The sequence below is a fragment of the Blennius ocellaris genome (genome assembly GCF_963422515.1).
Source record: "Blennius ocellaris genome assembly, chromosome: 10".
Classification (NCBI taxonomy): Eukaryota; Metazoa; Chordata; class Actinopteri; order Blenniiformes; family Blenniidae; genus Blennius; species Blennius ocellaris.
In genome coordinates, this window is record NC_137659.1 from 10,033,535 (window position 1) to 10,059,404 (window position 25,870).

The window sequence follows — 25,870 nt, forward strand, 5'->3', positions numbered from 1 at the left end:
AAGTCACTTTTCTATAAGTTTTTATTTTACATATACTACAATTTGTTGGGTTTTTTTGCTTTAAAGACCACTTTCCTGCACATCTGTAGTGTAAAAGAAAGAAAAGAAAAAAGATGTACAGGGTTTCTGGCTTTTCAAACATTTTTCTGACGATTAAAAAAAAACTTTTTTAAACAAAATTAGCTTTTTTCATCCACAAACTAGTAGAGAACACGACTGGAAGGATGCAGAATTGACCGTTTTCCTGTTTGCATGCAGTGCTGAAACGTTTGGATCGTTCACATTTTACCCCCCCCCCCCCCAAAAAAAAAAAAAAACTAAACAAATGCTACGTCAATCAAACAAATTGCACCATGTTTTTGGGGATTCAGGACATATTGCACACGTCAGATAATGGCAAAAACGTGGGTTTTTTTTTCTTTAACAGAAAAATAAACCCTCTTGCTGATTGGTAGAAACGGGCGGATGCCGCGCGGTGGAGACACAGTGATTGAGCGACGTCCCGTCTCTGGTCACAGTTAAAAAAAACAAAAAACGCGTGGTGACCTTTGACCCTTGCTACAGTGGGGAGGGATGGAAACGGAGCGAGAGGTCAAGAGTTGAACTGCAGACGCTCGTGTGATTGTCTGATTGTTTTGCAGTTTCGCAGGACGGTCGCTGCGCGGGGGGGGGGGGGGCTCCTGGCCGTGCTGGCGAGCTGTCGTTTTCCGTTGTTTTTGGCGACGGGTCCGACCAGAAACAAAAAAGAAAAGAAAAGAGGATTACATTCTTAATTTCTTTCCGTTAGGTCCATGTTTGAAGGAGAGCGCAGTCCGGAGCTGCAGGTCCGATCAAGTCTGGATTTCAGGACTTTGGAAGGATGCGAAGAATTAAAACAAACATTTTTCTAAAAATGAGATGAAATACATTCAGCTTGGTGTTTTTTTTTTTTTTTTTTTCTTTCTTTCCGCAGGATTGTTTCCAAACACTGGACGTAGCTGCACGCTTTGCTCACGCGAGCTCTCCTGGAAATGGCTTTGAATCCAGTGCACTACTTCTGCAATTTAATACAGTCCTTATAGATTCTTTAATATATTTATACTGTATATATATATATATATATTTATATATCTTTACATCTCTGACAGGGATTTTCATTGTGATTAAAAAGACACGTGGAGGTTTTTTTTTTTCTTTCCCCGCCACCGAGACGAACACCGAGCGATGACGAGATTAAAAACTGATTTCTTCTTCAGCTTTATGTACACATCAGTTCGTCAATAAAGCATTAGAACCTTTTTTTTTTTTTTTTTAAATCAGCTGTTGAAAGAATGGAGAGCCCACAGGAATATGTACAGGTGGGTGTTGTTGGTGGAGTAAAGCTCAAGTGGTGAAGCTTGTTTCGATGGCGGGCTGCTGCAGGCACTGAGCACCGTGGTGCAATGCCCTCCATCACCACACAGAGGCGCCCTCTCTCTCTCTCCTCAGTGGCAAAAAAACGTCCATCAGACATGAATGTCAGTCTTTCTTGCGACAGCATCCGTGCTACACAGAGGCATTTTTTTTTTTAACCCAGAGTTCAGTGCTTCAGGACTTCCGGCGACACTGATCAGACACCAGCACGGGGAGGCGGGAAGGCAAACTTGACGTGACGACAACTGGTTCACAACTCGGGACGGTTGTTTGGTTGATTATTTCTTCATGGAAACGGAAATCGGAATGTTGTTTGGAAAGCTCGCTTCCCTGATGAATTGTGCCACATTCTATGAAAATGCATTTGTGGGGCTGAGCAGCGGAGCTGATCGCGGGGGTTACTTTTGAAAACCTCGATACCGAGTGATAAGTGAAGCGGCTCAATACGCCATCTGGTGGTGGAAAACTTGCACTGCAGGACCAACTTTGGTAGATTTTCCAGCAGCTTGTCACAAAAGTCATAGAACATTTGTTTCAATGTAAAAAAAAAATCACCTTTTCCTGAAGAGTCTGGCAGCAGTGACGTGATGCAGGCGAGTCGAATAACTTCCAACTCATCCAGCATGTTTAATAAATTACTTTTTGTTAACGAGTGAATTTAATGCCGTCGTTTTTTAAATTCTCATATTAAAGTTCAGTATGTGTGTCGTTAGCCTCGGCATGAACTTTATTTCGTATGTTTTATTGATTTAGTTTGGTTGCCTTGTCGAGTTTACATTCATTTTCTGGCGATTTATGATTTATGATTTATGAGCGCTGCTGCTGCTGCTGACTGATAAATATACTAATATTGACACATTTTGCTTCACTGTGGCCACTTTTGGAGGAGGGATTACTAAAACCTTATTACTTTCTGAATCCTCAAGTCGTCTTTGTTTTTGTCACACAGAGCGAACACCCCAACGTCCTCGGTGTCGGTATCAAGAGATGAGAGATGAGCAGAGATCAGCTGGGGGGAAGGGGGGGCGGGACTACTGGTCCTCCGGAGCCAATCAGACGACGGGTGGATGCATAGGTCTGGCTTGAGGAATGCTACGCCGCGGTTTTCTCGCCTGGAGTGCAAACAGCTGAAGGGAGAATGTGACGAGATGACGCCTGGGGACGGGCGGGACGTCTCCGACCGCCCTAGGAGATGATTTCCAGGATGTAGAAGACCAGCTCCATGACCACGGGCCCCTCGCTCAGCTGACACGCCCCGCCGTGGATGACGGGGATCAGGGCGCTGTCCAGGTCGCTCAGGTACTGAGGCAGCAGCGGCTGGCCGTTGCTGCCCACCAGGTAGCCCACCTGCAAACACAGCAGACACCTGATTGGTTGATTGATCATCAGGACACACTTTCTCCCGTCAGTGGCGACGCCCTCAGAGTTTAATTATATAGTTCACCTTCAGTTTCACTACTCTGTTGGTAATGTTTATTTGTTCAAACACCTTTGTTTTGCTCTGTTGGAAAACCTTTTGAAAAAGTTGCATGATTGACCTTTAATAATTATTTTAGGATGAAATATATATATATATATTTAACAGTAAAATGCCAAAATGTTTCCTTGATACGCCGACGCAGGAACGAGATTTACTTTCCAGATTTCAGAATTTTTTTCCATTCGAGAAAAAAAAAAAAAAATAGAAGAAAAAATATTGGAAAGCTGATCGTTTTTAGTATTTCCTCTGAAAAAGTTTAATCTTATTGGCGTGTCAATTTTTAGGAAATATTTCCTTCCTATCAAAGTCTATTTTCCATAATGAGAATTTTTCTTTTAAACCTTTAAATAAAAACAAACTCTGCCATAAACATAAATCCAAACTCAAGAATGAACACAGAGACTTTAACATTTGTTAAATCTTGTTACATAATTTGTCCCCCCCCCCCCCCCCCCCCGTATGTGATATTTTTGTAGAAATTACAACATGAAGAGATCCAACATTTCTAATCCCGAGATGAAATTCCTGAACCAGACATAAAAGTACCAGAAATATCAGATTTTAGAAGCAATTCATTGCATCAGTGCCTTAAATCTGTGATATTTGAGGTTAAGTCAATGAGTATTTGGGTACATTTTCACCCTGATTCCATAGAGTGCAAAACTAAACTCTTCTCTGTGACCTCCTCGCTGCTCTTCATCTCCCTCCTCCTCCTCCTCCTCCTCCTCCTCATACCTGGTCGGAGTCCAGTGTGACCCTCAGGCCCAGCTTGGCCATGCCGTCCTCCTTCAGCAGCTTGAGGTGTGGACACAGCGCCATGCAGAACGCCCTCGCCACGTTCTCCGTCAGCCGGCTGTGGTCGGCCGGGTCGCTCAGGCCGTTGGTTTGGTCCTCGCTCTGGAGGAAGAAAACCTGGGGGAACAGAGGCGCCCACGTCACCACCGACGTCTCCCGACGACGTTCCACAACGTGCTCGCGCCGCTCGGCGCCATACCTCCGTCCAGCGAATCACTTTGCCGTTCGCTTTGAACTCGGAGCCGTGGAAGATCTTGACGCTGGTGATGGACTCCATGGACTTGCCGTCGATGGGGCTGATGACGCTGGATGGCAGTTCGAAAGAGGAAAACCAAGCGTGTGAGATTGCGGCTTCTGTTCGCATGCCCTTGAGCAAGGCGTTGACCTGCCAGCTGCTCGGCTGGAGGGTCCAACATCAAAGACTGTAGTCAAGACTGAAGCCAAGGGTTTCCTTTTTTTTGGGGGGGTTTTTGTTTTGCAGCCATAAACATCCAGGCAGTGATTAACCAGCGTCTCACCCCTTGTTGAAGTTGTGGTCGTCGTCCGTCCACTCGACGTGGACAATCTCCTGATTCTCCTCCTGGTCGGCTTTACCGCACGTGATGGTGAAGTCCTTCATGTCCCTCAGCGCTTGCCGTAGAGAGTCCATGGTCTCGGCTGTGATCTGGATCATGACGCCGTCTACAAAAAAAACAATTACTTAAGATTACTGGACGGCTTCTTTTCCGCTAAAATTATTCAATAATCTGAGGGGATTCCGTCCGATTGGGACGCGGTGACGGTATTGGTAGTTAATAAATGTCAGGATATAATATTTTTGACAGTTGATTAATGTAAACAATTAAAAACGTCTGACAATATTAACGCTTCACTTCAGGTTGGATTAGACAACGTCTGAAACCCTCCCAGTCTATTGAAAGAAACAGGTTTGTGCTCAAACATGGCCAATGCAGCTGTTGAGAGATTTAGATCCGAGTACAACCACAAGGATCCCATAAAGAGTTAACGGTACAAAACACTTAATAATGCCTTTCACTGCTGGGGAATAAGAATCTATTCTATATCTCGGAGTCGGGCTTCTGGCTGCAGTAATAATCGGGAGTTTCTGCCAAGCCGGGCCAGACTCTTCTGAGGAAAACAAACTCAAACTAATATTTCAGCGCTTCTGCAGCCAACTTGCAGTTTGTCGTCGCAGCTCCCACCTTCCACGATGCTGGTCTTGGCGAGGAATCCCGACGAGGCCTTCAAAGCCCCGCTGAACACAAAGAAGCAGGCGCCGGTGACTGGAGGGGAGGAAGTGAAAACAAAGGACTGATCACAACTCGAATTCACAAAGCTATCAGAACTATTTTCAGGCAGTCTGAGGAGTCGGAGGGAGGATTTTCAGGTAAAAAAAAAAAACAACAAAAACCAGCCAGACGGCACAGAGCGAGGAGGAAGTCTTCAGCGTGGTGGATGCTGAGTCGGCACCTTTGCGCGGCTGGTGATGGATGCTGATGGCCTGCGTCTGGTAGTTCCCGTCATCGTTCTGGACGCACACCAGGTGGGAGTCGGCCCGGTCGTTGAAACACGCCCCCATGGCGAGCACGTGCTCGTTGGACTTGTTCATGGCTTTCATGAGCTGCGGGGACAAAAGAATATGCGTGACGAATTCGACGGGCTGGATTGTGGCTGAAGTCCGACGTTTATCGGGGACAACAACCGAGGCGGGTTGTGACGGGTTTACGTAAAAAAAAAAAAAAGACACGGACGGGGGGTGGGGGGAAGCGAAAAGCTGAAGGATTCCACAATAGTCAAAAACTGCTGGGTCTCCCGGCCCCGGAGCCTCTCTGCAAGATCAGAAATAAAACTGAAAATCTGGAGGGTTTTAACCACTTGCTGCGCTGAAGACTCGCCTGCAAGCTGCCCAAGTAACGGCTCCCATTTCACATTACTGGGCTCCCATCTGTTACTACATCGGCAGCCAAACGCTACAACCAGCAGCTCTCTGTCTACACCGGCCAAATGGTGCATGGTGTGTGTGTGTGTGTGTATCTTCTGCCTGGTGGTTCATTCACACCCTCACGGCAGCAGCCTACGTCTAATGTTCAGCTGCAGAGAGATTTTCTCGTGTCAGCAGCACAGAATAGACCAGCTCCACCGTTGGGAGTCTGATCTGGGAATGATGCATGCGCCCCGTTCTTCTAGAAGTCATGAATCGGTTTGATTATTATTATTAACAATAATGTGGAAAGGGGAGGTTTTTTTTAACCTACTGTGAAGATGCTTAATTAAGTAGAGATTTGGTGAGGGACGCATCGAAGTGGTTTTGGGGGAAATATCAGATTCCCAGAAATGTGGTGGTCAGAGAGAGGAAGAGGTGCTTCATCCGTATGGCGTCGCTCACCTCGTTGTAGCGATTACTGGGGATCTTGATGCTCGTCTTCCTCACCTCCATATCCACAACCAGACCCTTCACCACAGGCAGTGTGTACTGGTAGTTGCGGAAGTCCTGCAAAAGTCAACAGGCCGAATGACCAATCTGCACTCAGGAATGTTTCGAAGCGCATTTAAAAAAAAGAGACAAACTCACTGCCAACAGATTCATGATGGTGTGGCCAGTCTCTCCAAAGAGAGGCTTCCTGAAGCGGACGCTGAACAATGGACACGGATAAACTGCAACACAAAGTCATGACTTATTAAATATGCATTTGAGTTCATTCAGCTTTGTTTTTTTTCTTCTTGGGCATTTCTCTCCTGAAGTCATTCCAGGTATTCAAGCACAGATTAGGTTCTCTTGGTTTCTCTCCCTCTTTATCCAGAAATGCAAATGCGCCGAGCATCAGACCTCACACGCCAACATCAAATGCAGCGCGCCGTGCCCGCAGCTCCGAGGAACACTTCTAATCCACAAGTGCAAAATGAGGCTTTTTTTTTTTTTCCTTCCCTCAGACACTAAAGCTTCTTAGATGACTATTTTTAGCCTTATCTCAGTCAACAGCTGGAAAGACCATTCCGCTTGCAAACACTCATTAGCCCGAAATTAAAAAAAGAAAGAAAAATACAATCTGAGCCTCAATCTGCGGTTCAGTAGTGATTAAAAACGTCGAGGAGTCTCTCAAGACGAATGCTGGCCAGCCTCGAACGTAAAAAAAGAGTCGAGTGCGTAGAGAACGGCGATCCGTTTCACGGCGATGCCACTGCTCTGTGTTTGAGAACGTACGTGGCTTTGTTAATGTATTCTATCCCGGCTCGCTGCATGCAGGGGAGGCTTAACGGAGCCGGGCGGCGATCGGTGCTGACGGCTCTGGCTGCTGAGAGGAGAGGATTTCAAGTGGATGGGAGCATTCCGGATTGAAAGCCGTGGCACAACTTCACGGCTCTGTGTGGGAAGCTTCACGGAAGGGGCCGGGGTGGTATATCGACGGGGTTCCTCTGATCACTGCCACACCGAGCTCTTCAGATCAATCTGGATCTTGAGAGTTTACCACAACAAACTGTCAGACTATTAGAGGGTACTACAATATTATCGTAGCTGGCAAGTCGCTGAAAATCACGTGTTTTTAAGGATGGAGCGAGATCACACCGAAGCTAAATCCAAAATTTTGAGGGTGAAGAGGTTAATGCGCTTGCTTCACAGTAAGAGTATCCCTGGTTCAAGTCTGGTTGAGGGTCTTCCATGTTCTCCCTGTGTACATGTGGTATTTTCAAGCCAATAGCAGAAAGACACCGATGTCTCTGAACCGACCATTCAAGCATGATCGGCTCTCCATTCATCCATTTGACTTTTTACAAACCTAAAAGAAACCACAGCGGGATTTAAGCCTACACGTGAACTTTTCTTAAATATGAATGTATTTAAAAAAAGTTATTGAACATACATAATTACATGGAGACGGCATCCTTTACGAAAAGTTCCAATTCAGGCTCTATCTTCTATTTTATTTGCCGACATGCTTGAATAACCTTCACTAGCCGCTTTCCTATCTGGGCGTGGACTCACATCTGTACTCTGCCCCCAGCCGCAGCATGAGGCGGATAGGGAAGACCTTGGCCCAGGGCGTCTCCCACTTCTGAATGAGGATCCCGAAGAGGTAGGGCGGGTTGGGCAGCAGCAGGTCCTGCAGCGACTGGAAGGAGGGGCTGATGTAGAGGAAGCCGCCGTGCTCTTTGCTGCCCAGGAAGCTCTGTGTGAAGAACGAGTGGCTCAGGTGGCCGAGCACGTTGCCTACGGAAGAAAAAGGGCGGAGACGCATAAGAGGAGAAGAAGCTCAAAAAGAGCTCAAAAAAACACTTTCAATGTATTCCTGGGATTATTCAGTGTGGATAGAGAGCCTTGCTTAAGCACCACGACAGTGAATTAACGCATGCCTGCTCACTTTACCACCTCACGTCGCCCTCGCAGGGCTCGTGTTTCTAATTATCTGCGAGGAGGGATCAGTGGCTTCAGATGAGCACACGGCACCGGAGCTCCAGTGACGAGGGGGAAAAGCTCAGCAGTCGGGACTTGCTGGAGCCAGCACTTCTCGTCGAGGCCTGACAGACACCAGCTTAATCGGGAACGACGCGCACAATGCGGCTCCCTTCCACCGGCCTGGAAAAGCTCCCGTGTGAATATGGAAAAAAAAAAGAAACCGCCCGAGGGGAGGCGAGCCATCAAAGTCAGCCGATATTAGCTGTTTTTCGCTCTGCGGCATACGGAGTTAAACGCTACACGAGCAGTTTGTGAGGTGTCACGCCTGGAGGGAGGCGACCCGACGGAAGGCCGCTGATGTCTATAGTGTTTTTAAACAAACACACGCGGCGGTGGTGGGAAGCAAACCGGTTTGCAGAGAGTTGGTCTAACGCACCTCCGGCGGCACAATCACAAGCATTGCTAACGTAGAAGAACTTCTATTTGTGGGGGAAGAAATTCTGGTTCAAATTTCTTTACTGGAGGAGTAAGACAGTAATTAAATAAATTACAGGCTGTGAAATTAATATTCAATCGAACTAATATTGATGCTCAATGTAGATAAGACCAACTTGATCACTTGTAAAATTGGTTTGAGTTCTACGTTATATAAAACCAGATGAATTTCATTTAAAACACTTAATTGAGAAAGACGTTTATTTCAAACTGAAACCAGCCACCATTGTTTCACTTCCATTTTAGGTCATTCTTTGCATTTTGTGGTTGTTGGCGTGAAGAAATGACTAAAATGTGCTCTATAAATAAAACTGTATGGATAACATTTACTTTCAGCTGCTTTGATCATCTCGCCGCAACTCCGAATTCTGCAACTGACCATCGTGTGAAGGCTGCATAAAGTTTTGACGGCGAGCATACGGTGGAGCTGCCGGCCTGCTTTCTCACCACTGAGGGCCTCCTGGTAGAGCTGCACAAAGTGGGTGAAGATGTCTTTGGGGACGGTCTTCTCGTCGGGGAGACACTGGAGCAGGACGACGACCTCGGCCTGGCCCACGGCGTGCATGCCTTTCGTCGTCACATACCAGCATTTCCTGTTCACGTCTGCAGATGAAGAGCAAACCTACTGGTTCACACTCCAGCATGAAAATACTAGGAAAGGCTTTTTTTTTTTTTTAATAAACACACTCATTAAAGAGCAACACCCAGGCTCAAAACAAGAACAATAGAAAAGAAAAGGCTGTTTGGCAGATCTTCACTATTAAAGCCAAATTTCCATCCCAAAAATGCAAGTTTTTTACAAATATGGCATCATTTAAAATCGAAATACACATATTCTATCAACTCACATGGAGCATTATAGATAATCTAGCCAATTCAAATAACTACAGGCTCTGATTACAACATTAAAAGACAAAAAAACTAAACAGTAGAACATTTTGAATGGCCAATAATCGGTCAACCTACATCTGAGAATTGATCTAAATCCAACACTTCCACTCATTCCTTCGTCATAAATTGTCATACAATTATACCACTGAAAAGACCTGTTACATACTTCACATCCTGTAACTCCTCAGGTGTTTGTGATATCTAGAAGTTGCAGTGATTTGGGGAATGGGGCAGCACTCGCTCATCGTTTTAAAAAAATCCAGTCAATCTAGTAGTTTAAAGGTTAACACAGACACGTCCATTTACCATGACCTTACGAATCCATAAATGTTGTCCCAAATAGTAGGCACACGGCACTCACAGTTGACGAGCTTGACCATGGCGAGCAGGTTAGCGTTGAGCACGAAGACCAGCGGGTCGGGGCCGCCCTCCTCCAGCTGCTGCATGAGAACGATCTCCGAGGGCCGCTCCTCAACCGCGTAGTCTGCAAGGTGACGGGGTGGATACGTTTGGAAGCAGGGGGAAGAAAGAGAGTGGGCGGGGAGGGAGTCCGGGTCAAGTTTAAATAAACAGGAGAAGAGAGGCGATGGGTCAGGTGACGGTGGCCATCAAAGATGAAGATGGAGGAGGAAGTTTAAGTGGGGAAAAACAAAACAAAACAACAACAGTGACCAAACCAAGTGAAGCAACAACAACCCTGTCATGTGAAACAACATCCCATCATGTAGAAATTTGCTCGCTCTCAGCAATGAGTGATCGAAACACGAGCAGTGTGTGGCGCAACATGGGAAACACACTGGACGAGCACAGGCACGGAAAGCAATGAGGAGGCAGCACGATGGTGAGGATGAGGGCAAGCACCTGTGATGTGGCCTCCCGTACCTCCTTTGACTCCCGTGGAGATGAGGATGGGAGGGAGCCCGTCCTCCGGGATCAGGCTGAGCGAGCTGCCCACCGGGCTGCCCACCGGTGCGACGGGGGCGTGGGCCGCCTGAGGGTCGAGAGGAGAGGAGGGGAGGGGAGGGGTGTGGAGTTAGATGTGCTGCGAGTTATAAGACACAGTCATGGCAATAATGGCAACGGCAGAGAACAACTGCGGTTGAATTTTGTTTTTCCCCCCATCAAGAGGTCTTTGTTACCACAAACATTAGAATAATTCATATAAAGTAGTTAAGAAAGCAGGTTTTGAACTGGAATCTCACGGTAACCACCTTCAACGACATCTGACTTGGAACTTGTGCCAAATCAAACATGCAGGTCTCATGATCCACCACAGCGAACCCAGAACAGAGCAGCAGACACACACACTCTCTCTCTCTGTCTTAGTGTGATCAAGTCCTCTCTATATGGCTTCGATGCAACTTTCAGTTCCTCCAAGGAGTTAATGAAGACCAAAAGCAGCCGAAGGGAATCCAAACTTGCCTGATAAACACAACTTTAAATGAAGACGAGGTTCCAAGCACAACGGCTGTGTGAAAGGCACCCGTCGCCAACTCTCATGTCTCTGGATTTTAATATAACATTAAGCTTACGACAGGAAAAGACAAAGCAAATTGGAAAAAAAAAAAGAAGAAAAGATTCAGAAACCATAGACTTTAACAGTTTGCGTTGAGAATTTTGACTAAATCATACAGAGTGAAATTGAAGGAAAAACACCTGAGAGAACAAACATTTTGCAGTGAGTTTCTTACTGCTGGTATTGTTTCAGTTGCTGCGTTACTGGATTAGACCCGACAGAGTTCATTCACAACAGCAGAAGACATCACACGAGTCTTCACACGCCGACTAAGTCCTCCCTCCAACCACCAAGTGCGAAACTGCCCTTTTCGCATTTCTTCCTCAGCTGAACCGAATCCTCTCTTACTCCTTTAATCACTTTTACTTGATGCATTATAAGGTGCTAAATTATGAAAACAGTTGGAAAAGCACAGTGGGAGCTCCCATAAATCAACAGCCGGCTGAGTCCCACTTGTGGGCCGAAGGACTCGTCATCTATCAAGAAGTTTTTTGTTTTTTTTCTACCCTCCCTCGTCAGGATAACTGTTAAGATGTTGATTTTACACTCATGTGCGGTCTGTGTAGCACAATCAGGCTATTCAGTATTCGGAACAATGCTTCTGTATAAGTTGCCTGGATCCTCCTGACAGCTGATGTTTAATGAGTATACGTCGCTACCGCAGTTTGTTTTGTCCCTTGCTGTGAGCCAAACGTTACTGTAACAGTCACAGATATTGAAAGTGTTTTTAGAATCTTAATCCCTCTGGGATTTGTAATTCTTAATACAGTAGGAATGTTTCTCTTGAAGTCTATTCGCTGTCCCATTGTAAGAGACGTGACCCAGCTCATAAACCACTAAAACACCCGGAGAAAAGAGTTCCTTGTGGCCGCAGACAGAGCTAACAAACGGGCCTAATAGCATTAGTGGAGCTGGATGTTTTTACATGCCGAACGGGCCTACCTCGCAGGGCTCGGACGAGGCCGACTTGCTCGAATGCGTGGAGATTGCTAGCGACTGAGAAGAGGCCGGGTTGGAGCTCGGAGGTTTGGGGGACTCCGTAGTGTCTCCATTAGGTAGGACCCCATCGGCAAACCAAACCCTCCTCTGCTCTCGTGTCATTGAGCCTGAACACAAGGAACACGCACAAAAACACCACAGAACTTATTTAGAGTTAGGCTTTAAAAAACAAAAAACAAAAAGACAACTGCCGCCGGGGGCAAAAATGTCACTGCAAAACGTGAAAGATAAAGTTGCGGGAGTATTTTTATCCTCAGTAAAGGTCGTACCCTCATTTCCAGGCTGCTTCAGGACTCCCACGGGCACCATGACGGTGGGAGGGGGCGAGCTGAGCACCCCGGAGGCCTGGGCCTGCTGCAGAGGGGGGATGGTGGAGCAGTACTCAGCAGGGTTGTTGGGGTTTGGACTCTGATTGCTTGCAGGAGCCTGCGTCTCCCATGATTGAGCTGACAAGGGAAAATATCATTAGAAAGCAAGTCCATAAAAAAAAAAAAAATTAACTCGCCAGTGATTGTATGCCTAAATATTCTGCGGAGGTTTTACTTGACTATCCTGAGCTGGCTGTTTGTGAGCCACAGTACCAAAGTGTTTGCGCTTATGACTACTCGGCAACAGCATGTAACTTTTTACTATTAAAAACACGTTTTCGTCAAATGATCAAATTCATCCACCATTAATGAGGAGACCGTTTCAAATCAGCCATGTAACATTTCTAAGAGGATAAAAAAAAAAAAAAAGGCGTTTCTACTTGCGATGCAGCTCACCACTTGTCAGGGCAGAATGGCAGGTGACACAAACACGAGCCTCCTTCCTGTCCATGTACACGAGTCGACACTTCAGACTGCAGCACGCCGCGCAAAACACCTGGCAAGAACACGGAAGGCGCACAGAGGAATTTAGCAAACGATCCTCCAAAAGCAGCCCGGCATTCCCTCCGTATGAAGCCGTCTCCCGTCGTGGCGACGGTAAAAGGTAAAGAGCGGAGAAGATCGTTAATTGATAAGCAGCAAATGTACCATTTTTATGTGTATCGATTTCCTGCACATGGCCAGAGCTTCAACGCAGCTGCGGCATGCGGACGAGACACTTTCAACAGATTAGCGTCTCATTACGCATCATTACCCAGTAACATGTATTTAGCGGATAAATAGACGGAGGGTGTATGATCCTTTTAATTTCCGAGCCACATGGCGCCATCATAACCTTGTTTGTGGATGCAGCACTCTGGCCGAGGCTGCACTTGAAGACCCCGCTGTGTCCATTGTTTTGCGGCCCCCGTGCAGGTGTTAGTAATACTGCAGCGCCAGCTCAAAGTGGCAGAGCGAGTGTGTGTTTGTTTACCACCATGGGAAATTAAGCAGCAGTCCGGCGTTTTTTTTTTTTTTTTTTTTCCAGTGCAGTGTCAGCGACCACGTCTCCCGTTGAGGGCACTATGTGGACACCCCGACATGTGTGTGGGAGGACAAAATGCTTGAAAGCTACCTGCGCGGCCTCTGCATCTATCTGCAAATATAATACCGATTAAGCTTCTGTCCTTTAAAAGCCCTGCAGTTAACCCGACCTCTTTCTCAGACAAAGCTCGGTAAAATAGCTGATGGTAGGTATTTTCTTTCATTTCCTGTGGTATTTTGTCTATATTAAGCAGCATCCTTGTTTATTAGCATTTGTCTGAATCACTTTTCCAACCTAAAGCTGACCGGTGTTTTATTGAAAGTATTGGCCATTTTCTTTATTTGTTGGTTCGTGGTCTCACCGAGTAAAAAAAACAAAAAACTGCCTCCACACCACTCTAGAGGTTTGCTCAGAGTGTCTACAAACTATCCTTTCAGGAAAAGTGTAACAAGATTCAATGATTTAAATCACAAACATGTTTCTAATCACAAGTTCCACCAACAATAAAACACATGGTCAAACTGTCGCTGAGCTACATGTGCAAAGTTAGACTTTTTTTTTTGGTAAGGACATTTTCAATTTCAAATGGATAAAAGAAACAATTCCAGCATTTTGTGGATTACTAGTTAACTGATTTGTGACTTTCCCGGATCATAAGCCTGTTCTTTAAGTCTATTTTGAGTCTCAGAAATAGGTTGAAGTTTAATTTCCGACTACTAAATGATTGGACACAGAATTACTCTCAGGTATTAGAAGTTGTGCTCACAGATGTGTGACTTTACAAAAAAAACAAAAAAAAAACCCGAGCACATCACTGACCTTGCCACAGGCCCTGCAGTGGTGCCTCCTCTTGGTGAAGGTGAACTTGACGTCACACTTCATACAGACGGGGGCCTGGGAGTCAGGAACCCACACGGGGGCGACCTCTCCCAGGGAGCTGGCAGGCTTCCGGCACAGGGCGTCCTGCTGACCCGCCTGGAGGTCGTTGTCCGGGCTCTCTGGGGGCATCGGGGAAGGGGAGTGGACGACGCCGTCTCCGTTGGTGCTGACCACGCTGGGATCGGCCCCGTCGGGCGGCGGCTCCGCCGGCGTGCCTCTCCAGCATTGGTTTTCAAGGTTCTTGTTCTTGCTCACGGCAGACGGCACGAGCTGGTTTTGGACCTGGCTGGACAGCGGCTGCGGGATCTGCAGTTTGAGGCTGACCAGCTGTTTGGGTCGGGCCCCTCCGTAGGGGACACTGACCGGCTGCAGCCGGCTGTTGTTAAGTTTTGGTTGGATGCTACCTGGACCCACTGCTCCGCCCTCGCTGCTCTCCAGCTTGCTCTCCTCCATCTCTTTCTCCTCCGTTACGGAGTCCTCTTTGGAGGGGACGGGAGAGGGAGAGAAGCCCTCCTCCCCCTCTTCCTCCTCCTCCTCCTCCTCCTCCTCCTCCCTCTCTGCCGTCTCCTCAGGCTTGGAGCTGCTCCCACCGTCCTGCTCCAAGCCATTTGGAAGACTCGTTATTCTGAGGAGCTGGTCTATCTGTCCCTCCAGACCACGTGTACTTTCCTTCTCCTCCGCTGCATTCCTGTCAGAACACACGCCATTCTCCCCCAACCCGCCCCACGCAGCCTGAACGGCCCTCCCCCCGTTCAGACGCTCCCCCCGCTCCTCCTTTGAGTCTGGAGTTTGCTTTTCTGGACCAAAGTGTTGTGGAACAACCGCGCTGCTCCCGTCTTCAAGGCCGACTCCGTTGTGCGTCGTCGGCTCCACATTTGGACGCGTTCTCCCAGACGGACTTTGTTCCTCTCCCAATCCTACCTCAAAGGTAAAGTGAGTGACAGCCGAGTCTCCCGCTCCGGCTGAGGCTGCCGTCTCCTCACGTTCAGCCTCCCGCTTGTGGAGCCCATCCGACTGCGGGCTGCCGGGGCAGCCGTTCTCCGCGGCTTTACACGCCGTGACAGGGGGCGGCGAGAGGTCGTCGGTGCCCACCAGCTTGCCGATGTTGGGCTGTGGGAGAGGCGGGCTGTGAACGTCCGCCGGCCTCTCCTCGGCCCAGGACGGAGTGTCGGGCCCGGGGTGTCTTTTCGGGTCCGCTCCCGGAGAGGCACTGCAGGAGGAATCGGGGACGGTTTTAAAGGGCAGGGGGCTCTCCCGGGGGCTGAGGTCTGCGTGGGCCAGCGCGGGGTTCAGAGAGAGCATGTGGGCCGGCGGGGCCAAGATCTGGGTCCACTTGGCGTCTGACAGAATGGGAGTGTCCGTTTCATCTGTGGAAGAAGATTAAAGAAAATTGTAATGACTGGATTTCAATCAACAGACAAGTTCTTCTTTTCTTAAACGCAGAAAGCCAACTGTATCTAAATAAAGCAGATTTCCCCCACATTTTCTGGAAGCCTTCCAGCTTTCTCGTCACGCCGGCGCCACTGACAAAGAGATGGTGAACCCTGGAGGGGCGGTACGAGAAGCTTCACATCAGGTGCTATACGGAGCTGAGACAAAGACGCACACACTCCCAGGTGATTGAAGGAGCTAAAAATGGCAGAGACAAAACCGAGGGACGGATCCAGAATTGAGGTTGGCATGGAGTGAGAAATTAGCGTGCGCATGGACTGGGAAATTCAGGGGAAACTGGGCCAAGTGGCTCCACCACTGGGAGCCATCAGTCAAGCTGATGCGTCTACACTTTGAGGCACGAGTAGAAATTCTTAGATTTATCACGAAGGACTTTCTAACAGTCATGTTAGCTACTGTACACCCCTCCTGCCCCTCCACAGGAATTCATGCTAAGCTGTTTTTGTGTGAGGCGTACCAAGTCCAAGCGGACACACACACACACACACACACACTCACGCAGTTAATCTGCCAAGCTGGATCTCTGGCAGAGGACGCGGATAATCACTCACAGCCAAAACACACACTGAGCTAACAGTACCATTAAAATACAATCTGTATGTGTGTGAGAGAATCGGCAGGAGTTGCATTTTTTTTTGCTGGGGTCATAGGTCATAAAATGCAGAGAAAAAGAGAAACTCCGTAAACGCACCATTTGACAGGCCAAAGCGGAGTAGCACTTTGCAATTAACACAAATAAACTCTGTGAAATCAACAGTCTACAAATATGAAACTAACAAAACTTCTTTACTTACTTTGCTCGCCAAGTGTGACCAAAACAATCCCGATAACCCTCTTATCTTGCACCAATTACACATTTTACGCCCGAGGGGAAAGAAGAAGTTGTATTCCCTCTGTGCTCGTCCTCAATCACTGCCTGTAAATGTTACTCAGTCGTCTCTGATTCGTCTGAAACCTCCACGACTTACTCACAGTGGTTGTATAACCTCACTCTGCTGTCAAAACTTCACTCCCGGTGCGACACATTTTTCCCATTCGTCTTTCATCGAGTATACGCACTCTGCCCCATGCCTTTGTCTGCATGCATTTAAAAAAGGTATAGTGTGTGATGTTTTGATATCCATTTTTTTTAAATTAACATATAAAGGACAATGCAATCAGGATATGATTCTACTGATGTTTAAGTGTTGAGTTGTTAGTATGAGTATTTAAATTAAGAAGCTTAACCAGCGAGCTGTGACGTGTCTCGTCTGTCCAGCATCTAGTCCAGAGTTACCAAACATGAGGCCCGTGTGTCAGAACCAGCGAGAAGAGGCACCGAGACCCCGAGATGTTTGTGGGGAAAACCAACATTAGCCTCCAAGCCAAGCTGTCAGGTTGAGTTTGTAACAACATGCATAATGCTAAAGCTTGTGACATTTCACTGTATTTTACACCAGAAGGCCTCTGAAATTGGATTCATGTTCAGATTGTAGCAATTTTACGGTAGTAATCGTTTGGTTTTGTGAAAATAAAGACATTTTCATCACATGTACTCTGTGATGGAGTGGAAGATTGAATAGAAGACACTATAGTGGTTGGACGTTTCATTCAATAACAAACTATTGTTACCCATACTGACGGAACAAAAAGCTGAACTGAAGTGACTTCAACTTGACATGCGGGAACTTTTCAAGCTCACCTTCGTTCTGCTCAAACTCGTCCAGCACCTTGTCCAGGTTGAAGGCCTCGGCCTGGAAGTAATTCTCCATGGGTCTAGAAGCTCCACTCTGCCGACGGCCGCGTGAACCTGGAGGCAGGACGAGCCTGAGCTCATTACTCATCATAATGTATAAAGCTAGTTTGTAAAAAAAAAAAAAAAAAAAAAAAATTGCTTAATGGAAGCATAAAAGTCAATTCAGTGTTTCTAAAAAGAGAAAAACACTGCAGATCAGCATGTCTCCACCAACGCTTCAACAAAAACAACTTGATTACGCCTTTTTATATAAACATCACAATGATTAATGTTTGATGATTAATGTTATGTTGATTTTCTAATCGATGTAGATCTACGCAAGTCCATACAATAGATGACGCATGATTAATGAGTTCCAGTTTACCTGTATCATCAAAATTAACGTTAGCTTTTACAGTCCACTCGGCACACGCTCTCGCTTTAACAACCTCACTGGAACCTTTCAGAACCGTTACCATTTATTTAACTATTCATGCTTTGAGGTATAAACACGGTTTAAAAACTAATCGGGGGAGGGAAAACTAAAAGCGGATCACCTGCACAGAGGTCCTCCTCAGCAGTCCCAGGCGGTGTGTTTTTCCCCACTCAGCAGGTTTCCCGTTGCTTTCTCACTTCGTCCAGTCTGGCAAGCGCCCAGCGCCCACACCTGAAACGGAGAGAGACGGTTCACAGAGCTGCTTCGCCGCTCAGGAGCAAATCGGGATATTGTTTGATAGGGCGACTCTGGCGACAACACGCGGCTTGGTTCCAAGGTGTTTGCACAACAGACCTACGCTAGCACCAGTTTTTATACATCAGTTAGCAGAACAGTGCTTTTTACTCTATTAGAAAATGTGTACACAGCTTATATTTGACTAAATGAATCCCATTTGAATCCTCTCAAAACAAGTACCGCATGTATATGCGTAACACGTTCATGTAAAATAGTTTTATTATTATTTTTATTTCTATTAAAGCACAGATGTTGACTTGCTGTTACATGCCAGGCATGTAATGTAGTGAAGCTTGGTTTGTGGGCGGGTTGATTTTCTCCCCCTCCTCCTCCGTCTTGCTCACAGGTGTGATCAGCTTCATCGCCTGCACCTCCTGTTGTCCTGTTGCGTCTTCTGAACTGGCCAATCACAGCTGGCAACCCCGGTTAGAAAAGGGCGGCTCTTCTTTAGTTGATCCTCATCTGCTGTGTGTGTGTGTGGAGCCCTGATCTCTCTGTCAATTTGCAGGTTTGTGATGCGAGGACTTTTGGGTCCCCTGTACATTTTTCATTCTCTTGTGAAATGCACAAGGCTATTGGGATGGTGCCACTTTTGATTTACCCGCTGGTTTTAGATAAGTCGGTCAGGTTTTTGGTTATTTGCTGTTTGATATAGGTGAGGGGAGAGTAAGGTCTGGTTATATTGTACCTATAGTTTTGTTTGGCCCAATCCCAACCTCCTGCACAATTGTATTCATTTGGAATATTTAATAAGTCTTTGCTTCGTCACCTTTCATTTTTTTGATTGTCATGTTTACGTCTCTTCACCTTTCCACTTGCTTTGAATTTAAAATAACGAGAAGTCAATCCCCCCCCCAAACTAAAGATTTGATCAGTTTTGGGTTCATTTGCCTTCCCCCCCCCCCCCCCCATTTATGATCATGAACTTAATATTTTGCCGTGCAGGAGATTCACTCTCAACATTTATTTTCCAAAGACTGATCCTAGTTTCCATACGGATGCGTCAGGCAGGTTTGGTGTGCAGTGGATGAATCGAAAGCATCTCGGTTCATAAACACACTGCAGCATCCAGCTCGTCACGTGTGGACGATGTTATCGTCCGTCGTTTGCTCGACGGGGCAGGCAGGCGTCATGAATGGAAAGCAGCTCAAGGGTGAATCACCGCACACTCAACCCGCACAGCGTGCCCTTGCTGAGGAGAAGACACTGAAGTGGGGAAGTGACGGATGCGAGCGTGTGGCGGCGAATGAATAACGGCGAGGATGAACTTCGGGGTCGTTCTCATAAGGACAGGAGCGGCCGGAGATTACGCCAGAGACCAAAAATATTCCGCAGGGAGCGAAGGCCTCCGCAGAAGAGCCGAGTCATCACATTTTCCAGCGAGTTTTAAGATGCAAGCATCGGGGCGCCATGTCGGCACAAAAGCGTGAAAACAAATCATATGTTACATGTGGACGTAGAGGGGGCGGGACACCATCATCAAAAGTAAACAACGAAGAAAACACCCATCAAATCAGAGCAATCACCAAACTGGCAGAGCCGCGGTGCTTTATTTAGATTGTGTTACAAACCTTTGGACAGGCACAGTCCAGATGGGAGTTTGATGAGTCAGTCTGTGCAAAAACCACAGCTGACGTCACCCCGGAAAACACAAACCCGTGACATTTCAAATCTATGACCACGATTTTAATTTGTTCCGTTGCAACCAGCAAATTGACCATCCGCATGCAGGTAGGAAGAACAAACAAACCCCATAATCAACTGAAATGTGGACTTTTGTTTCATATGACTGAAGCACAAGACAACTCGGAAGGGACGACATGCTGGATATGTGTAGTAGCAAAAAGGTGTTTTGTTTTTTTTGTTATGATCGGGCGGCAGCCAACAGAGAGAGCGAGGTGTTTTTAAAGTTATGGCAGAAAGAGCAGCAACATCCAAACACCAGCATTTACCCTCATCTGACCTCTGCGGTGTCCCCCCCCCTTTGAACTGAATGAAAGACTTTCTAAAACGGTCCGGAAGAGTTTTGACCGGCACTCGTAGTCGCACACAAAACACATGTGAACAAACACACACGCCAACACAGCTCTGAGGACGGGAGCCCATCCCTGATTAAGAATTAATTACCCTGCAGAGGCGCTGAATAATGCATCGTCGGTCAAAGTATGAGAAACAGTTGTATTTTTAGACATGTAAACTTGGAGAGATGCTTTAAAATAAATACATTTTTAAAAAAAACGTCAAGTTCTTGAGCGAGCGCGTCACTCGAGAGGGGAAAAAACTGCTGCAGCTGCATCTCACCAGCCGACGGACGAATCGGAAACCGTCGGCGTGTCATGCGGCCCGGGGAGGAACGGGAATGTCAGGATCACGCAGCTCGTGCAACCAGTTTCGCGGTAATCAACCTAAACACAGCAACACGTTTTAAGGTCGTCGCCACGACACCATCGACAGTAGTTAAATACACGTTCAGCAGTCTGTGGTACTGGTTCTATTCCTTTTCTTTTTGGAGTTTCACGGAACAAAAGATTTTTTACAAGTTTTTAATAGAATTGTATACTTTTACAGACTTTCCTGGCAACGCTATCAACTAAACTTTTTGGAGACTAGTCAACTATTCCAAAGTGGTTCTTCCTCAAGCTTTTCCCTTTAATATGGAAACACATCTAGAGCCGAGTTATCTCCTCCGGCAAATAAATTCAGTTTATCTTATTGTGTGTGGCGAGCGCCGTTAGCAGTAGCCATTGTTCCTGCATTTTGAGTATTTCTGGCACACCCTGCATGCTTACATTCTTTAATTTCCGAGTTGAAAGTACAGCCGAAGCGCTCCAAGTCCATCTCTCCAACGCGCTAATAATGTAATGACCAAACAGACCACTAACACAAACTCAGCTTGACAGGACATCCTGGCATGTCTGCTGGATTAAATAAGACGAGGAGTATCCAGGGCGGGGAAGCTGGGACATACCAGAACAGTTCATTAGGTGCTGGCTGCCGGGACAAGACTTCGTGTTTTTGTTTCCTGTTGAGGAACGCCAGTTCACTTCACCACCCATTGAGTGGAAAGCCTTAATTCTGATCGAGTCCGTTACATCCACAATATAAATCAGATTCATCAAACGATATATAATACAGCGTAATCAGATGCTCTATCAGATGATTTCAGTCCACGTCCAATTATTGTAATTGTGCGATTAATCCCAGCCAGAAATATTTGTGAAGACTGGACAATATTTTTGACTAGAATATGTATTTCTATGTTTTCAGACTGAAGTCTCAGCCTCTGAATTATTGAGGAGATGCTGGCGAGGTGCACCCCCCCCCTTGGTTAGGAGTCGCCACCTGACAGCTGCATCTGAACAAAACCTGCTTGTGAGAATATGATGCATTTTCATCGTGTCTCTGGCAGAGTGGATATACAGAGTCGTCACACCAGAGATTTAGAGTAAAACATGCAAAAATGACAAAACGGGCAAAAAATCTATACTTGACAAAAAAATAAAAAATAAATTCCTATTCAGTTATGTAATATATAAACAAAGCTACTGGTGTGATTACTGGGTTTCATGATCAAGATATGTGCTTTTCCCTGCACGTTTCATCACACTGAGGTGTGTGTGTGTGTGTGGTGCCAGTGATGAAGAGCTGTGCATTAAAGCATGATGAATGGGGTGATGCGGTCCTGACGCAGGACTTCACTGGCCTCCCATTGGCCGATTCAGTACAACGGGGTGGGTGGGTGGGTGGGCAGCACCTGACTGCACAGCTGCTGGGTGTCCCCGAGTCAGCACATGATTACACGTCAGGAAACGTTGGGAGTTCTTTTGGAACTGTCCAGGTTATTTCTATTAGAGGACGTGTTGGACAAAGCTTGGATAATTTCTTAAAAACTTTTATCCTTACAGATTTCACCAGATCATATGAAATCTGTCATTTGAAGCTGAAGCCACCTGTGAATGAAAACATAATAACACCAAATAGAATATCGGCAGCTGTACTTGGCTTTAAATATGACTGTCGCTTTGCAGGCTTTCTATTTATAGCAACAATATTTACTTTGCACTTTGAACTCTGGAATCAACTGATTAGAGAATGAATCCATAACGTTTGAGGCATTTTTCAAGCAGAAACGCCAAAACATCTCAAGTTTTATTTCCTATATTCCTGCTACTCTTTTGTTACACGCGATGCTGAATTTGACATTTAGATTAGATATTACATTTATTTTCACACCATTAAAGTGACATGAAGTGATGCAACAATTTGGAACAGTGGCTAGAATTCAAACTCCTGCAATGGAGGTGTATTTGCCTACTCTCACTCGTCCATAGCTCTGAATGAGAGTGTGTGTGTGTGTGTGTGACGGTCTTATCCAGAGTGTATCCTGCTTTCACCTGTACTCAGCTGGGTTCACCCTCGGGGAGCTTAAATTGAGTCAAACTGGATAGAAGACGGATGAATTAATAAATACTACAGTCTGTGTGATGTAATAATAGCCTTTAAAGATCTCACAGTCTGGACCCCCCCCTCCATCTTTTTCCATGATACTTCCCAGGTCTGTAGGCTCACATCCTGGTAAACAACGCTCTCAGATCCATATCCTCCGCCACTGTGGTCCAGACACCGTCTACTGAGGGTGAGCGCAGGAAAACCTCAAATTATCACTTCCGCACTTTAAGAATGGACTGACATCACTTTCTAACAACACCATTGCATGACTCGAGTGACACATTATTACGTAAGCTTCAACGCCCAGGCCGGGACTACACGGGGAGTGGTCCTACCGCCGCCTTCTTGGAGCATTTACCTCCCCCCCCTCCTTCCTTTGCAGTGCAGCTGGAGATGTAATGAGTCAAATGCAGAACACGCTACAGGTTGGTGTGATCCCAAAAAAAAAAAAAAGTCTCACCCACTCCTTAAATGAGATAATTCCTTTGACGGCAGATGTTGAAAAAAGGTAACTCCGCTGAGACGGGAAGAAAGTGAGGTAGACATGATAGGGGTTGCCGTCCTGTTAGAAAGAGCCGCGGTGCTTCACAGCAAGTGTCACAAGCTATTAAGCGCCTCTTTTCTCCGCCATGTTTTGATCTACATTTAACCATCACAAGACAGAAAAAAAAAAAAGAACATGTCGCGGGGAGACGGGCTGCCGTGAGGGAGAGACTGGTAATAATTTCTGAAGGCGTACAGTAGCCTACATCTCCTGCACACATGAGAGAGTGTCTTTGCGTGGCCACCTGCTAGATCACTCTGCTCAATCAGTCCCGGAGGAGTTCCTTCAGGGTATCGTCTTCTCGTGCTTCAGGTAAGAACAGTCAAACATTGTGTCAGGTTCCGATATCAAATCCAAATTAAAATATGGCGTGTAATAATCAAACGGAGGGAGACTGGACCTGGCTGCCGTCGCCAAGTAGGTCGGCTCAGTTTCTCGTCCCTCAATTGGACTGTACACAACAAAATTAGATATTTAATGTTTGATCATGATATTCAAGGTCTGGATTTTAATAGGTCCTGAAGCGTTTTTTTTTTTTTTAGGTGGTTGAGGTAGTTTTTAGGCATCGGATGAGGATCGATCCTGGTCGCCTCCCTGTTAACCCGGCAAAAAAAAAAAATATGATTTTAACAATTTGTGCCATCCATTCATAAAAAAAAAAAATTTTTAATTGGCGAAACATGAACGGAGCCCTCATTTTATGCGTTTGGAAAGAAACGCCTCAAAAGTTTTTGTTTACATCCCGCAGACTTTCTTTTAGATGAGTTCTATGTAGGCACAGTACGTCGTTTCACGCAGGTCGCAGCAGCCGAATTTCTGACACCGTCCGAATATCATCACAGGTCGTCGTTGGTCAAGACCATGACAACGGCTGTGCTCCAGCCGGTTTGACAGTGCGACGTAGGACCACCGATTTAGAGCCAAGACCAAAGATATAGCCAATAGCCTCACACGGTTATCTTCTTTCTTTCATCTGAGATGGCTGGAAATCGCAAAGTGTGTGTCCAGGACTCCCTGGAGATTACATCACTACTTTAGTCAAGGAGCTGGAGGAAGTTACAGGGGGACAGAGATGTTTGGGCTTCCTTGCTCTCCATACTGGACCACCCGGGGACTTAAACGGCAAAGAAGACAGATGGATGGATCCAAACATGTTTACAGACATCAGACCTGTCCTGGGTGTTTCCCTGCCTTTATCCACCTGAGATTGAAGTGACTCCCTAAATTGGATAAAGTGGTATAATAGAAGGCGGATGGATTGGACTATGTGTTGTAGGCTTTCTCTGGAAATACAATGGTTGATGGCCATTCGGGGTTGGGCCCGCCAACTCCTGTCCTTAACCAAACCCCTCCAGATCAACCGATGGGGGTGAATTAAACATCTCTCCAAACCAGATGACCGTTAGCGTTTACTATGCAGCTGTGAGAGGCGGTGTGGCTGCTGCCTGCAGGCCAAACAGCCTCCTCTGGTTGACCAGTTCTAACTGGGAGATTTAAAAAAACAAACATTTTTAATAGAGGGGTAAACACACGGGGAACTAACCGGAGCTGGTTCCCCAGAAACACCAACAGTTTGCGGTTTGTTTGCTCCACAACTTGAGCAGCAGTGTTAGCAGGCTGCTAGCTCCAGAGAGCACACACACACACACACGCGCGCTCACCCACACACACACGCACACACACAAAAAGGCCACGACTAAGTTTCCTCAAACTGTTCCCACCGAGTTTGACGAGGATTAAGAAATGCAGATGACTGATAGAGCTGAAGGGCAGCGGGGAGGAACGGGGAGCTGAATTATCTCGGGTTAGTCCAGAAAGCTCCAGCGGGCAGTCGTGCAGCCCGAGCAGCGGCGGCGGCGGCGGGTCACTCGCAACCGGCAGCGGCTCGGTGGGCGAACGGCGGTTTGTCGCGGGAGGAGGGGGGGGGGGGGGGGGGGGGGGGTGGTGGTAGAATAGGGGGCGTCAGAAAGCCTATTTCATACAGTCAGGAGTCGGAGCACTTCTCCCGCCCCGTCGCACTGCGAGCGTTTTCTTGGACACACGACTCGGCGCGGCGTTGTGTAATTGACGTTAAGAGGCTCGCGCTACGGCTGAACCCCCCCCCCCCCCTTCCCCCCCACCCCGCGTCCCTCAACCGGGGAACCAGCACGCTCTCGCCACCGGCTGCATCCACCGCCCGCCCCGCCGCTGCAATGGCGGTCGGTAAACGTTTATTATTATTATTATTATGTCAGTTGCAACGGAGCAGGCGAGATGTCCTGGAAACAAAATCCACTTACTCACCGGAGGAATCCTCATCTCCAGGCTCGGTCCAGAGGAGACCCTCCGACCGCCGCATCCCGCCCGCCTAATCGCCTTTGGAAGCTATTTCTGAGTCTCCCCGCGAAGACCCTCCAGCTCCGCCTCACTCCGGCAGCACAAGTCGGAAAGTACAGCCTGTAGTCTGCCGTAGTTGTGCGACAGCACTCAAGGATCCCTCCCCCAAGGTTTACCAGGGAGAAACACGGAGCGGCGTCAAAAGCCCTCAGCTTGGAGGCTGCACTTCCGGTTAATCATGTCAAATAAAAACTTGTGTTAGCAGCCGCGTCTAAAAATAATAATAAATATAATACGAAGGAGCACTTTGCATGATGGCAGACAAAACAAACAGAACAAAAACAAAAACAAAAAACAGTTAAGAGATCCAATTTTAGTGGAACAGTAATTGGCAAGGTCATGGGTTCAAATACCATCTGACCTGTTCTGT

The 25,870-nt window shown here is 46.9% G+C and overlaps 1 protein-coding gene across 1 annotated transcript; it reads right to left on the reverse strand.

The window, feature by feature from the left end:
* Positions 1-3: 3 nt before the first annotated feature.
* Positions 4-25,546, reverse strand: zfyve9a (zinc finger, FYVE domain containing 9a). The gene is made up of 19 exons (XM_080503227.1): positions 25,408-25,546; positions 17,956-18,065; positions 17,366-17,473; positions 14,173-15,599; positions 12,726-12,825; positions 12,231-12,407; positions 11,905-12,068; positions 10,308-10,437; positions 9,808-9,930; positions 9,003-9,158; positions 7,650-7,874; positions 6,240-6,322; positions 6,054-6,158; positions 5,138-5,288; positions 4,870-4,950; positions 4,186-4,348; positions 3,867-3,972; positions 3,608-3,784; positions 4-2,739 (listed from the first exon to the last, which is right to left on the reverse strand). The coding sequence occupies exons 3-19, from the start codon at positions 17,433-17,435 to the stop codon at positions 2,578-2,580; spliced, it is 3,600 nt and encodes a 1,199-aa protein (XP_080359353.1). The 5' UTR covers positions 17,436-17,473; positions 17,956-18,065; positions 25,408-25,546; the 3' UTR covers positions 4-2,577.
* Positions 25,547-25,870: the final 324 nt, after the last annotated feature.

What these genes read in the sequence shown, in the direction of transcription:
- zfyve9a (XM_080503227.1), bottom strand. Translation starts at nt 17,435, where the DNA reads ATGGAGAATTACTTCCAGGCCGAGGCCTTCAACCTGGACAAGGTGCTG. An exon ending in CCATTCTGCCCTGACAAGTG is followed by an intron (nt 12,408 to 12,725) that starts GTGAGCTGCATC and finishes TTCCCTTGTCAG; the next exon opens with CTCAATCATGGGAGACGCAG. An exon ending in TCACACTGGACTCCGACCAG is followed by an intron (nt 2,740 to 3,607) that starts GTATGAGGAGGA and finishes CTGTGTTTGCAG; the next exon opens with GTGGGCTACCTGGTGGGCAG.